Source organism: Protopterus annectens, chromosome 2.part1 (assembly GCF_019279795.1).
Source record: "Protopterus annectens isolate FY-2018-M chromosome 2.part1, PAN1.0, whole genome shotgun sequence".
In the NCBI taxonomy this organism is placed as follows: Eukaryota; Metazoa; Chordata; order Ceratodontiformes; family Protopteridae; genus Protopterus; species Protopterus annectens.
The window spans coordinates 1215855245-1215868122 of NC_056729.1; the positions used below are offsets into that span (position 1 = coordinate 1215855245).

The 12878-nt window shown below is 41.9% G+C and overlaps 1 protein-coding gene across 6 annotated transcripts in view; it reads left to right on the plus strand.

Moving 5' to 3' along the window:
• Positions 1-12878, plus strand: part of LOC122794391 (CD2 associated protein) — a 3269826-nt gene that overhangs the window by 3036468 nt on the left and 220480 nt on the right. For all 6 annotated transcript variants that reach the window (XM_044062740.1, XM_044062738.1, XM_044062742.1 and 3 more), the window contains one exon: positions 12044-12133. In XM_044062740.1, the coding sequence (XP_043918675.1) occupies positions 12044-12133 (90 nt within the window). The remainder of the gene's footprint in view (positions 1-12043; positions 12134-12878) is intronic.

Here is a 12878-nt window from a genome sequence, read left to right on the forward strand (position 1 = left end):
GCTAGTGCTGGTCTCACCGCAGCTTCACTCTGCTGGGATACAGTGCTCCTTTGCTTCTTCTCTCACTAGAAGCAAATGAACTACATGAACTACAATATGAACTGGCACCACACCTAAGTGTCATGTTTAATCATAGCCTCACCTCAGGTTTAGTGCCCACTGAGTGGCGCAGAGCTACAGTTATCCCACTCCACAAGGGGGGATCCACCTTGGATCCCGGAAACTACCGTCCCTTCAGTGTGACGAGCCTTATCTGCAAGGCCATGGAGCGTATTATCATGGAACTTATAAACAAAGACATTGGCAACCTTCAAACACTGGACCCCACCCAGTTTGGGTTCGTGAAGGGCCGATCTTGTCTCCTGAACCTGATTGACTTCTTTGAATCAGTCTCCAGAGCCATGGATAAGGATAAGGTGGTCCATACAGCCTATCTAGACCTTGCCAAGGCCTTTGACACCACCCCCCACTGTGGAATCATAGATAAACTTACTAAGCTGGGCATTAATCCCTACGTCACCCAATGGGTTGCTAACTGGCTTACGGATAGAACCCACACTGTAAAAGTAGCCAACTCCAAATCCAGCTCCAGACAAGTGGAGTACCTCAGGGTTCAGTCCTGGGACCGCTCTTGTTTGGCATCTGCTTCTCTGAAGTACAGCCCAACACTAAGGGGACTCTGGCTAACAAAGTTTGCAGATGACTGCAAACTGGGAGCCATTATTGAATCCCCAAATGATGTGGATACTCTACAAAAGGGCCTTACAGAAACAGATGCTTGGTGCCAGAGCCATGGGCTGAAGCTCAATGCCAATAAATGTATAGTTATCCCCTTTGGGAAAAAACATGTACCCGTGAATTACCATATAGGTGGCAGTACACTAAACATCGAAAGTGTGATGACACTTAGGGACACAGGTGGACAGTGGTCTCACCTTCAATAACCACATCGCCACAACAGTCAGGAAATCCTTCTATGTGGCACACCTCATCACTAAGGGCTTTTCATCCAGAAAAAAGGAGGTCATTGTCCCACTGTACTCATCCCTCATTAGACCCATTATAGAATACAGTGCTCCATTTGGTATGTACCTCTCAAGACATCTGCAACAACTGGAAAGGCTGCAGAAATACCTCACTAAAAAAAAATCACAGGCCTAAAGCAGATGCCCTACGCTGACCGCCTTAAAAAACTCCAGCTATACTCTGTCACATATCGTCTACTCAGAGGCGATGTTGGCTTAACATACAAGGCCATGTCAAACCCAGAGCTGTTGGACATGCTACACTTAAAGAAATCCCAATCCCTCAGAGCCACACGCTCCAGGGATCTAAACCTTGTCATCACAATAAACAAAACATGCTGGAGGGATAGGTTCCTGACCCAGAAACTCCCTAGACTCTGGAATAAATTGTCCATACATGTCAAGCAGAGTGCCTCTTTGGCACTTTTGAAAAGGAACCTTGACGATTGGATGGGAGAAAGGAAATTCACCCCGGGGATCACATCAGTCACCCTGCTAGACAGGGGTCCAGGGAAGTAAATAGTGTGGGAACAAACAGCCAGGGAATTGTTATGGCTAGGCTTGTATAGGCCCTAGGGCAGATAGCCAAGTACCAACCTATGAACCTAATTAGCACCAATCCCAAGATGATAAGCAGATGATGCAAGGATCTGTAGGCTTGTTTTAGCCTTTTCCTGGTAGATGCCTTGAACAACAACCAGACCAATCTGGAGCATCAAGCACAGACACTCACTGCCCAACCAGAAACCATCAGGAATCAATACACTCTGCTCCTTCTCTCACCAGGAGCAGTATATAAGGACAAATTGCAATCTGTCATCTTTGAAGCAGTTATTAGGCTTTCTGGTGATCAGTAGTCTCCAGAAAGTAATGCCCCTGTGCTTCCTCTTTCCAAGAGAAAACAGAAGCACTAATCCCAAGATGACTACTGAGAGGCAGAATGTGGGCTGTGCAGTAATTGGTAGTCTTGCAGTATGTTGCAGATTTTAAAGGTAAGATGGAAAAAAATGAGTTTATGTCCTAAGCATTGCAGTGTGTACTAAGCAGTTAGATATGAAATAGGGGGGCTTAGTGGAGAGTCACTAATTTTAAGAACAAGATAGATTGAAAGGGAGTGAGTACTTTGTATGCTGGTTCTATGGAATACAATGGGATGGCCAGTAAATTGAAATAGTTGATGGGGAGTGATTTTACAAAATGAAGATTTTGTGCTTACAACAGTCAATAAAAGGGGGGGAGAATGAAGGAGATATGTGTTCAAATTAACGTAAAGGGCAGGCAACTAGAAAGACAGTTGAGTTTAAGAACACAGTAACACCAGGGCGGGAAAACATTTCTGTATGACTTGCACGAGACACACCTGTGGTCTCCTTCATAGTTTTAATATACAGTTAAAAGTAGAATACAAGTAAAACGTGGTGTAAAGAAAACAAATTGCAATATGCAAAATAGAAGAAGGCAATAAAGTAATACATATACAAGAAGGCAAAAGCAAACTAACCTTCCCTCACAGCAAGTTGTAGTAGAGTCTGGGTGAGCTTTTCCAATAAAGCTCTTATAATAAGAAATAGTAAAAGCTTATTCTGTTATAGTGAGTTGTAATGGGTGATGGTCTCATGGATAGGTACAATTACTGTGTACGGAAGCAGGAATTTCCCTAATATGAAGTAACTTGTTTAAAGGGAGCAATTCTGATTGCTTGTGATTTTGGGTGCTTAACAGGAAAGTAGTAGTGGCTTTAGTTGTGGTTAAAATTGTAAAGTGAGGAATCTTATTTTCAGTGGTTTGTGGTAATTTGGAATATTTTTGAAGACTGTAAAGCCAGTAAGGGAAATCTATATTCAAATCTAGGAAAAAGAAGGGGTCTACTACAATTGCTTGCATGCTGTTTGCTTGCTATACACTTGCTCGAAAAGCCAAGCAGTCTAGTCACACTAACTTGATACCCCATCACTAAGCCCTCCCAACACTATATCCTACAAAACTTTAGAGCTCTAGCTGAACCTTAAATCTAAGCGTAAAATACTCTTCTCACTTCCTAACCCTAAAACTCCTCTCCCTAAATCTAACCCCCCCCTTCTTAACACTAAAACTCCCTTTCTTCTCCTTAAACCTAACAGACCCTTTCTGATCATTGTCCTAATCTAAACTCCCATCCCCTCCCACTCTTGTCCCCACGGCTGCAGCACTTATCTCGCTCAAAATTGAATAATGTGTTTGTGTAAGTGGTAGCAGCTGCTTGCTTAATCCCTTATTTGACTTCAAGCATGAGGCAAACAGCGACATACCCAAGCCACAAGATGCTCAAGTCCCTGGCATCGAGACAGCACCCTTCAAGCACTTGGGACTCTTGCAATTGTCGAACACCCCCAAAGTTGTTCATAGGGGTAGATCTCCTTGCTTCTAATGTGAGTAGACTGGAAATCTTGTATGCAACCTTTAATAGATTAAGGAGCTTTTTAGCTTGTATCTCAGCGTGCAAAGTAAAATGTAGGCCCTAATCAAAGGTAATTCACAAGGATTGTTTTGAATATGTAGTTGACAGAGGGAGATTTGTAGCATCTGTTATTTGCTATTATTTGTTATGTTTGAGTTTATGTTGTGTTCTAAAAAGCATAGAAGTGGTCTTAGATGTGTTGATTAATAGCTTGTTTATTTAACATTTGTTGACTAGGAAAGTCCGACTAGGACAGAACCTGTTTTCAGCAGAGACCTGGGGGAGAAACATTCTAGACACATGTCTTTGGAATGTTGGAGGAAACCCACGCTAACGCAGCAAGGACATACAGACTCCGCGAAGAAGGCACCCCAGCCAAGAATCGAACCAGAGAACCTCTTGCTGTGAGGTGACAACATTAACTGCTGCACCACTGTACTGCTGTAAGTGGCCGGTCAATTCCAATCTAAGCTTAACTGGTTTTGAAGGGAGGCTAAAATATCAGTAGAGGATGTACCTGTGTCATATACATCAGTAAAAAGTATAAAGTTGGTGTTGGGCAGATCCCGGGGTAGATTGTTAATAAAAAGTGAAAAAAAGCCCTGTGCAGGGAGTACCAGTCCCTGAAGTGTCCTGAGTATCAGTTATTATAAAGGAAGTGGTGATAGGATAGTCTTGAGCCCATCGAGTCAATTTGTTAGAAAAAACAGTAGCTGAAGTTTTGTCCAGGAGACAACTTCATGGTCTGGTTTTCAATTTCAAGTGCTGTTTTAAAAATCCATGAATAGCAATAGCACTTCATATCAAACTATTGTCCATATTGGAAAATATGTCTTTAGAAAGCTTATGAATTGTAGTCTGTGTAATGTAGCTTAGGTGAAATGCATGCTGCATGTCACAAATTACATCATATTTTAGAATGTATTCAATATTCTGGTCATATAGTAATACTTTGGTAGGTAGTATATTTTCTGTTATACAATGACTGGCCATTGACATTCAGAAATGAGCACACTGATTGGTCTGCCCAACCAGAGTGCCCATTGTAAATTGAGAATATACCAATGGAAAAAGTTTGGTAGCCTGGACTTTCTTCTGTTAATATATGCTATGGAAGCTTTGTTTTTTATTTATGCATTTTAAATAAAATTACAAAAAAACAGAGACTTGAAAAGAAAGAGACAAATGGGACAGAGAAAAATAAAAGGGTAATCGTTTACGTTATGCTAAACTAGAGAAGTGTACCTGATTATCGTTTTATTTTCTCTGTCCCATCTCTTCCATACATTGAAAGTGTCTAGATTTCTTACTGTGTAAGCATGGTAACGAATGTCCTGTACGCATGTGCAGTACATGAGGAAAGCCCCAGGATACTGGGGAAAATATGGAAGAGCAGCACGGCACCATTATACAAGGACATTATTTAAGAAAAGTAACTAACTTTTTTCTTAAATAATGTCATTGTATAATATAAATAACCCACGGCTGGGTGTGGGTAATGCTGGATTTACCCACACCCAGCCATGGGTTACAGCTATAGTATTTGGTAACTAAGCGTATGTTGACAGTAGGAGGATTATTGGTCTTAGCAAGGGTCAGAGTAAGAGCTGGCCTAAAGCTATAGGGTACTATGTTAGTGGTTAATAAAAGGTTAAAGAGAAAGGTAATGGCTTTGCTTAACAATGGTCTTCCTATTTTAGGACCTTTGGGGGTGAGTGGTATGAAAATGTGCAAATATTGCTTCCACAAGTCAGTTAGGCTTTAGCGCAACTGTCCTACAAGGGAGTCTGGAGTATCTCAAAGAGAGTGGTCATCAGCCCATATGTAGTGGATTACTGCCAAGATGCTTTTGCCAAATTTAAAACTGTTATGTGCGATATTCACCATAGCAATTACCACACTAGAAAGGCCATTTCAGCTGCAATAACTCCCATCCCTCATCTTCTTTCTTCAAGTTTTTGTTTTTGTCCACATTTAGTTATTTGTGTTTTTTTCCCCAGTAGGACTTTGTTGTTTGCTGTTTACATGCCTTTTTGTTGCTGATTTTGTGTGGTGTGTAGGACTAAAGTTGGCTTATTGGTTGTACTGCTAAATAAAACTAACTAGATATGATAGTTCAGGTTTTCAAAATTCATGTGCGTTATGAGTTACAGCACAATGGCACTAAATATACAGAACCAACTGATATTGCCAACATCCTGGCAGATAGGTTCAGTGCTAACTTTACCCCCCTGTCATCCCCTAAAGGGCCCATCTCTATACCAGAAGAATGCAAAGTTCCTGTAATCGCGGCTGCACAGGTAAAAAAACACACTATCCAAAGCCAAGAACACAGCATCCATGGGACCTGACAACATCCCAGGCTTTGTTCTACATGAACTACAGAACGAACTGGCACCCCACCTAAGTACCATGTTCAGTCATAGCCTCACCTTAGGCTATGTGCCCACTGAGTGGCACACAGCGACAGTTATCCCACTCCACAAAGGGGGAGCCACCACAGACCCCAGAAACTATAGCCCCATTAGCCTAACGAGCCTGGTCTACAAGGCTATGGAACGTATCACCATGGAACTTATAAACAATGACATTGGTAATCTCCAAACTCAGGACCCCACCCAGTTTGGGTTTGTAAAAGACAGATCATGTCTCCTAAACCTGATAGACTTCTTTGAAGCAGTCACCAAAGCCGTAGATGAGGGTAAGGTGGTTCACACAGCCTATCTAGATCTCACCAAGGCTTTCGACACCATTCCCCACTTTGGAATTATAGATAAACTCACTAAACTAGGTATAAATCCCTATGTCACAAGATGGGTTGCCAACTGGCTCACTGACAGAACCCACACTGTGAAAGTAGCAGACTCCAAATCCAACTTCAGACCAGTGACAAGTGGAGTACCACAGGGTTCAGTCCTGGGTCCTCTCCTGTTTAGTATATACTTCTCTGAAGTACAGGTCAACACAGAAGGTCTTTGGCTAACAAAGTTTGCAGATGACTGCAAACCAGGAGCCATAATCAAAACTCCAAAAGATGTGGACATTCTACAAAAGGGCCTCGCTGAGACATATGCTTGGTGTCAAAGCCATGGCCTCAAGCTCAATGCCAAAAAGTGTATTGTCATCCCTTTTGGTAAAAGCTCTGTACCCATGAACTACCACATAGGCGGTAGTCTACTTAACACTGAAAGTGTGATAAGAGACCTTGGGACACATGTGGACAGTAGTCTCTCCTTTGATAATCACATCGCCACAGTAGTAAGGAAATCCTTCTACGTGGCACACCTCATCACAAAAGGTTTCTCATTCAGGAAAAGAGAGGTCATTGTTCCTCTCTACTCGTCACTCATTAGACCCATTATAGAGTACAATGCCCCTTTTGTTATGTACCTCACAAGACATCTACAACACCTGGAAAGGCCACAGAAATACCTCACAAAGAGGATCACCGGTCTCAAACAGATGCCCTACGTAGACCGTCTCAAAAAACCTGCAGCTTTACTCCGTCGCATATTGCCTACTCAGAGGCGATCTTTGCCTAACACACAGAGCTATGTCAAACCCAGAGCTTTTAGACATGCTGCACTTAAAGAAATCCCAATCCCTATGAGCTACACGCTCTAGGGACCTAAATCTTGTCACCACAATAAACAGAACATGTTGGAGGGATAGATTCCTTTCCCAGAAACTTCCCATACCCTGGAACAAACTACCTATCTATATCAAACAAAGCTCCTCATTAGCACTCTTCAAGAAAAATCTTGATGATCGGATGGGAGATAGGAAATTCACCCCAGGGATCACTTCTGTGGCTCTGCTCGACAGTGGCACAGGAAAATAATTTTCTTGGGTGGCAAAAGCCAGGGTACCCTTGGCTAGGCTTATATAGGCCCTAGGGACAAAAGCCTAGTACCCACCTATGAACTATTTAGAATGCTTTGTCCTCTTAAAACTTTTTGTTTGTATTTTGTTGACCAGGTTAATCCCACTAGGTAGGGTCTATTTTTATGAGAGGATCAAAGTTTTATTTATGACTCGGGAAAATTTGGCCAAGACACCAGAGGAATTCTCTAATGGGGAAGATTTAAATCATTATGGTATGAGTCACTAGATTAATATACAAAGTTTACTTGAGAACAATGCTAATTTGACAAAGTATGGCTATTTTGGTGATTGTACTAAGTGAAACTTTTGTTACAAAAGTTGTGCATATTATGGAGAGGGATGCACAAGCCAGTGCATTTCTTTGTGCCGGTCCCAAGCCCAGATAAATGGGGAGGGTTGCGTCAGGAAGGGCATCTGGCATAAAACTTCGCCAAAACATTTCATGCAGTCACCAAGAAAATTTTTTATACCGGATCGGTCGAGGTCCGGGTTAACAATGACCACCACCAGTACTATTAGCCTATAAGGTGCTGGTGGAAATTGGGCTACTGTTGACCGAAGGAGGAGAAGAAGCGGAAGACATGGCCGATGGCAGGAGGAGAGGAGAAAGGCTAGGACTGTGGTAGTGAGGGTCGGAACTTTGAATGTTGGCAGTATGACTGGTATAGGGAGAGTGCTAGCTGATATGATGGACATAAGGAAGGTTGGTATATTGTGTGTGCAAGAGACCAGATGGAAGGGGAGTAAGGCTAGGTGTATCGGAGGTGGGTTCAAATTGTTTTATCATGGTGTGGATGGGAGGAGAAATGGCATAGGAGTTACTCTGAAGGAACAGTATGCTGAGAGTGTTTTGGAGGTGAAAAGAGTGTCGGATAGAGTGATGTTTATGAAGCTGGAAGTTGATGGCATAATGATCATTGTTGTTAGTGCGTATGCTCCACAAGTTGGGTGTGCAATGGATGAGAAAGAAAAATTTTGGAGTGAATTGGATGAAATGGTGATGACTGTACCCAAGGGTGAGAGAGTGGTGATTGGAGCAGATTTCAATGGGCATGTTTGTGAAGGGAACAGAGGGGATGAGGAAGTGATTGGGTAGGTATGGTGTTAAACAAAGGAATGCAGAGGGTCAGATGGTAGTGGATTTTGCGAAAAGGATGGACATGGCTGTGGTGAATATGTATTTTAACAAGAGGGAGGAGCATAGGGTGACATGCAAGAGTGGAGGAAGATGCACACAGGTGGATTATATCTTATGTAGGAGGGCCAGTTTGAAGGAGATTGGAGACTGTAAAGTGGTGACCGGAGAAAATGTCGTTAGGCAGCATAGGATAGTGGTTTGTAGGATGATGATTATCAAGAAGAGGAGGAGGAGTGTGAGGGCAGCACCAAGGATCAAGTGGTTGAAATTGAAAAAGGGTAATTGTGAGGTGGAGTTCAGGGATGAGTTAAGGCAGGCACTGGGTTGCAGTGAAGAGTTACCAAATAGCTGGGTAACTACAGCAGAGCTAGTAAGGGAGACAGCTAGAAAGGTGCTTGGTATCACATCTGGACAGAGGAAGGACGACAAGGCAACATGGTGGTGGAATGAGGAAGTACAGGAGAGTATACAGAGAAAGAGGCTGGCAAAGAAGAAGTGGGATTGTCAGAGAGATGAAGAAAGTAGACAGGAGTATAAGGAGATGATGTGCATGGCAAAGAGAGAGGTGGCGAAGGCTAAGGATAAGGCATATGAAGAGTTGTATGAAAGGTTGGACACTAAGGAGGGAGAAAAGGACCTGTACCGATTGGCTAGACAGAAGGACCGAGCTAGGAAAGATGTGCAGCAGGTAAAGGTGATAAAGGATAATGAGGGAAACATACTCACAAGCGAGGAGAGTGTGTTGAGGAGATGGAAAGAGTACTTTGAGTGGTTGATGAATGAAGAGAATGAGAGGGAGAGAAGGTTGGATGATGTAGGGATAGTAAATCATAAAGTACAATGGATTAGCAAGGAGGAAGTAAGGATAGCTATGAAGAGAATGAAGAATGGAAAGGCTGTTGGCCCAGATGACATACCTGTGGAAGCATGGAGGCGTTTAGGTGAAATGGCAGTGGAGATTTTAACCAGATTGTTTAATGAAATCTTGGAAAGTGAGAGGATGCCTGATGAATGGAGAAAAAGTGTTTTGGTACCGATTTTTAAGAATAAGGGTGATGTGCAGAGCTGTAGTAGCTACAGAGGGATAAAATTGATCAGTCACAGCATGAAGTTATGGGAAAGAGTAGTAGAAGCAAGGATAAGAAGGGACGTGATGATTAGTGATCAGCAGTATGGTTTCATGCCAGGAAAGAGCACTACAGATGCGATCTTTGCTCTGAGAGTATAATTGGAGAAATACAGAGAATGTCGGAAGGAGTTGCATTGTGTTTTTGTAGACTTAGAGAAAGCATATGACAGGGTGCCTAGAGAGGAGTTGTGGTATTGTATGAGGAAGTCAGGAGTGTCAGAAAAGTATGTAAGAGTGGTACAGGATATGTACAAGGGTAGTGTGACAGCGGTGAGGTCTGCGGTGGGAGTGATGGATGCATTTAAGGTGGATGTGGGGTTACATCAAGGATCAGCTCTGAGCCCTTTCTTATTTGCAATGGTTGACAGACTAGATCAGACAGGAGTCCCCATGGACTATGATGTTTGCAGATGACATTGTGATCTGTAGTGAGAGTAGGGAACAGGTGGAGGAGACCCTGGAGAGATGGAGATATGCTCTAGAGAGAAGAGGAATGAAGGTCAGCAGGACTAAGACAAGAATATATGTGTGTGAATGAGAGGGAGGATAGAGGAATGGTGAGGTTGCAAGGAGTAGAGGTGGCGAAGGTGGATGAGTTTAAATACTTGGGGTCAGTAGTTCAGAGTAACGGTGAGTGTAGAAGAAGAAGGAGAGAGTACAGGCAGGATGGAGTGGGTGGAGAAGTGCGTCAGGAGTGATTTGTGACAGATGAGTACCTGTAAGATTGAAAGGGAAGGGTCTACAAGAGGGTAGTGAGACCAGCTATGTTATATGGGTTGGAGACAGTGGCATTGAAAAAAGGCAGGAGTTAGAGCTGGATGTGGCAGAATTAAAGATGTTAAGATTTGCACTGGGTGTGACAAGGGGTGGACAGGATTAGGAATAAGTATATTAGAGGGTCAGCCCAGGTTGGAAGGTTTGGAGACAAAGCCAGAGAGGCACGATTATGATGGTTTGGACATGTGCTGAGGAGGGATGCTGAGTATATTGGGAAAAAGATGCTAAGGATGAAGCTACCAGGTAACAGGAAAAGAGGAAGGCCTAAGATCAGGTTTATGGATGTGGGGAGAGAGGACATGCAGGTGGTTGGTGTGACAGAGCAAGATGCAGAGGACAGGAAGAAATGGAAACAGGTGATCTGCTGTGGCGACCCCTAATGGGAACAGCCGAAAGAAGATGATGATGATAGAAAGAAAGATTGTATTAAGTCACTTTTCTATTACAAAAAATTGTACATTATGGAAAGAATTAAGTCTTGTTTTGCTGTGTATAAAAAAGATGTAGAATAAAAACTATTGTAGTATGAGATAGTATACACAAACTAGATTATTGTATATTAATGTGGATTAAAGGAATACTTGTGCAAGTTAACGATGTTGGAAAGGAGATAAATGTATTTAGACAATGTGTATATTTAATTAAAAAAGAGACTGCTTTGTTAGTCTTCTGTGGAAAGTGTGTGTGTGTGTGTGTGTGTGTGGGGGGGGATTCCAAACAGACAAATTATGAAATACTATGGATCTTCATACAGAGATGGCAAAAACGAAAGTAGCCGAGGAAATTATTCTGACATTTGAAAAAATGGATTGACACAGATGATCTTAAACAGCAGAGCTTGATGTTTCAGAAGATGCTTCAGTAAAATCATAATGTGACATGACGGATGGAATTACTACTGATGTGTGATGAAAGGTGAAGTCCCAGAGAGTAACAGGACTACAAACACAATGGAGGATTGCATAGAGTTTCTTGAAGTGGAGGGACATGAGAAAATAATGCCAGATGTTCTGAAAGGTCCAGGAAGGACAGCAGATTGTCTAGAAGCCTTGCAAGATTTGATTAACAGATGACTCTAAGGGTAAAAGTGTTTCCAGAGTGTGAGAGTGAGACAAGGTATTTTGAGTAAAATACATTAAAGAAGAATTTGTGGTGCTTCAGTGTCAGACAGGCAGAGTGCTTGCCAGACCTCCATGCAAAAGCCTGGTCATGTTGCAGTTTTTTGGTGAGATTATGGTTCCTTACTGTTTCCTGGGGGGGGGGGACTGTGTCAGCAGAAGTTGCAGTTTCAATTTAGGGGCAAGAATTCATTTTGGTATTTCATTTGAAACTGTAGTAACAGTGAATAAAATTATGAATTTATTGAAAAAAATAATGTGTGTGTATGGCAGAACATATTCCTTTCAGTACTCCAATGTTTAAAGAAAGTTTGTCCAAGATTCAGGAAGATGTTGCAAAGACATTGTTTAAAATGTTTGGTAAAAAATCCTGTTGTTATAGCAGAAAGCTTCAATTTTGATAGAATTGGCTGAAGAAGTTACATTTCTTGAAATTCTGACCATGGTTAACTGTGTAGCTGTACATGTCTTGTGCAGTCTTTATATCCATTCGTTAAACTAATGCTTCCCTGTATTTTTCATATTGTCTTTCAGTCTGTTGTAGAAGTACATGCAGACAAAATTTTAAAACAGAATAAGGAAGAGGAAGAAACTGCCAAACCAAGACCGCCTTCATTTAAAAAGGTACACCTTTTAACTATTTTATGCGTACCGCTTGCTAGATTTGTTGTATGAATTTTAGTAAGCACACATTGTGTGAGAGTTGCTACTCTGCATTTAGTTTAATTCTGCGTTTATTTATTAAAACTGTCATTTGATACATATGAAATAGACACACACAGTTCCTCTCAAATCTTTTAACTTAGATGTGTGTTGAGTCATAAGGCTGAATGTTTTCTACATCATGATTTTATTTACAAAATAAAGTTGTATGGAAAATGATTTTTGTATTCCAAATGTTGCATCTTTTTAACTATTATGTAAATCATATCTTCCTTGATGTATAGTAAAATAGAGGGAATGAGTACCTAGTTATGCTAAGAGAAGCATTTAAAATGGTTATTGTAGGTAACATAGTTTGTCTTTCTACATGGGTACTTCACGAAAAGAAGCTCTTGCAGTATACTATGCATTCAATTTCTGTGTGACAGCAAAGTAATATGGCCTGTTTAGTGTGCCGTTTTTAATGAATTTTTAACCTTCTGCCTTGCTACTATCCCCCTTTCCCTTCCCCTCCCCCTCTGTCATGCTGATGTTCTTCATCTCACATTGCTGCAGTCCTTACATATGGGTAGTCCGCTGTCCTCGGTCGGCCCGAATATCAAAGCATTAGGCTGACGTCGGTCAAGGCGCTTAAGACTGACATCAGGACATCAGGGTACAAATGCGCATGACCGACGTCATATCCTCAGTCTTTTTTGCCGCATGG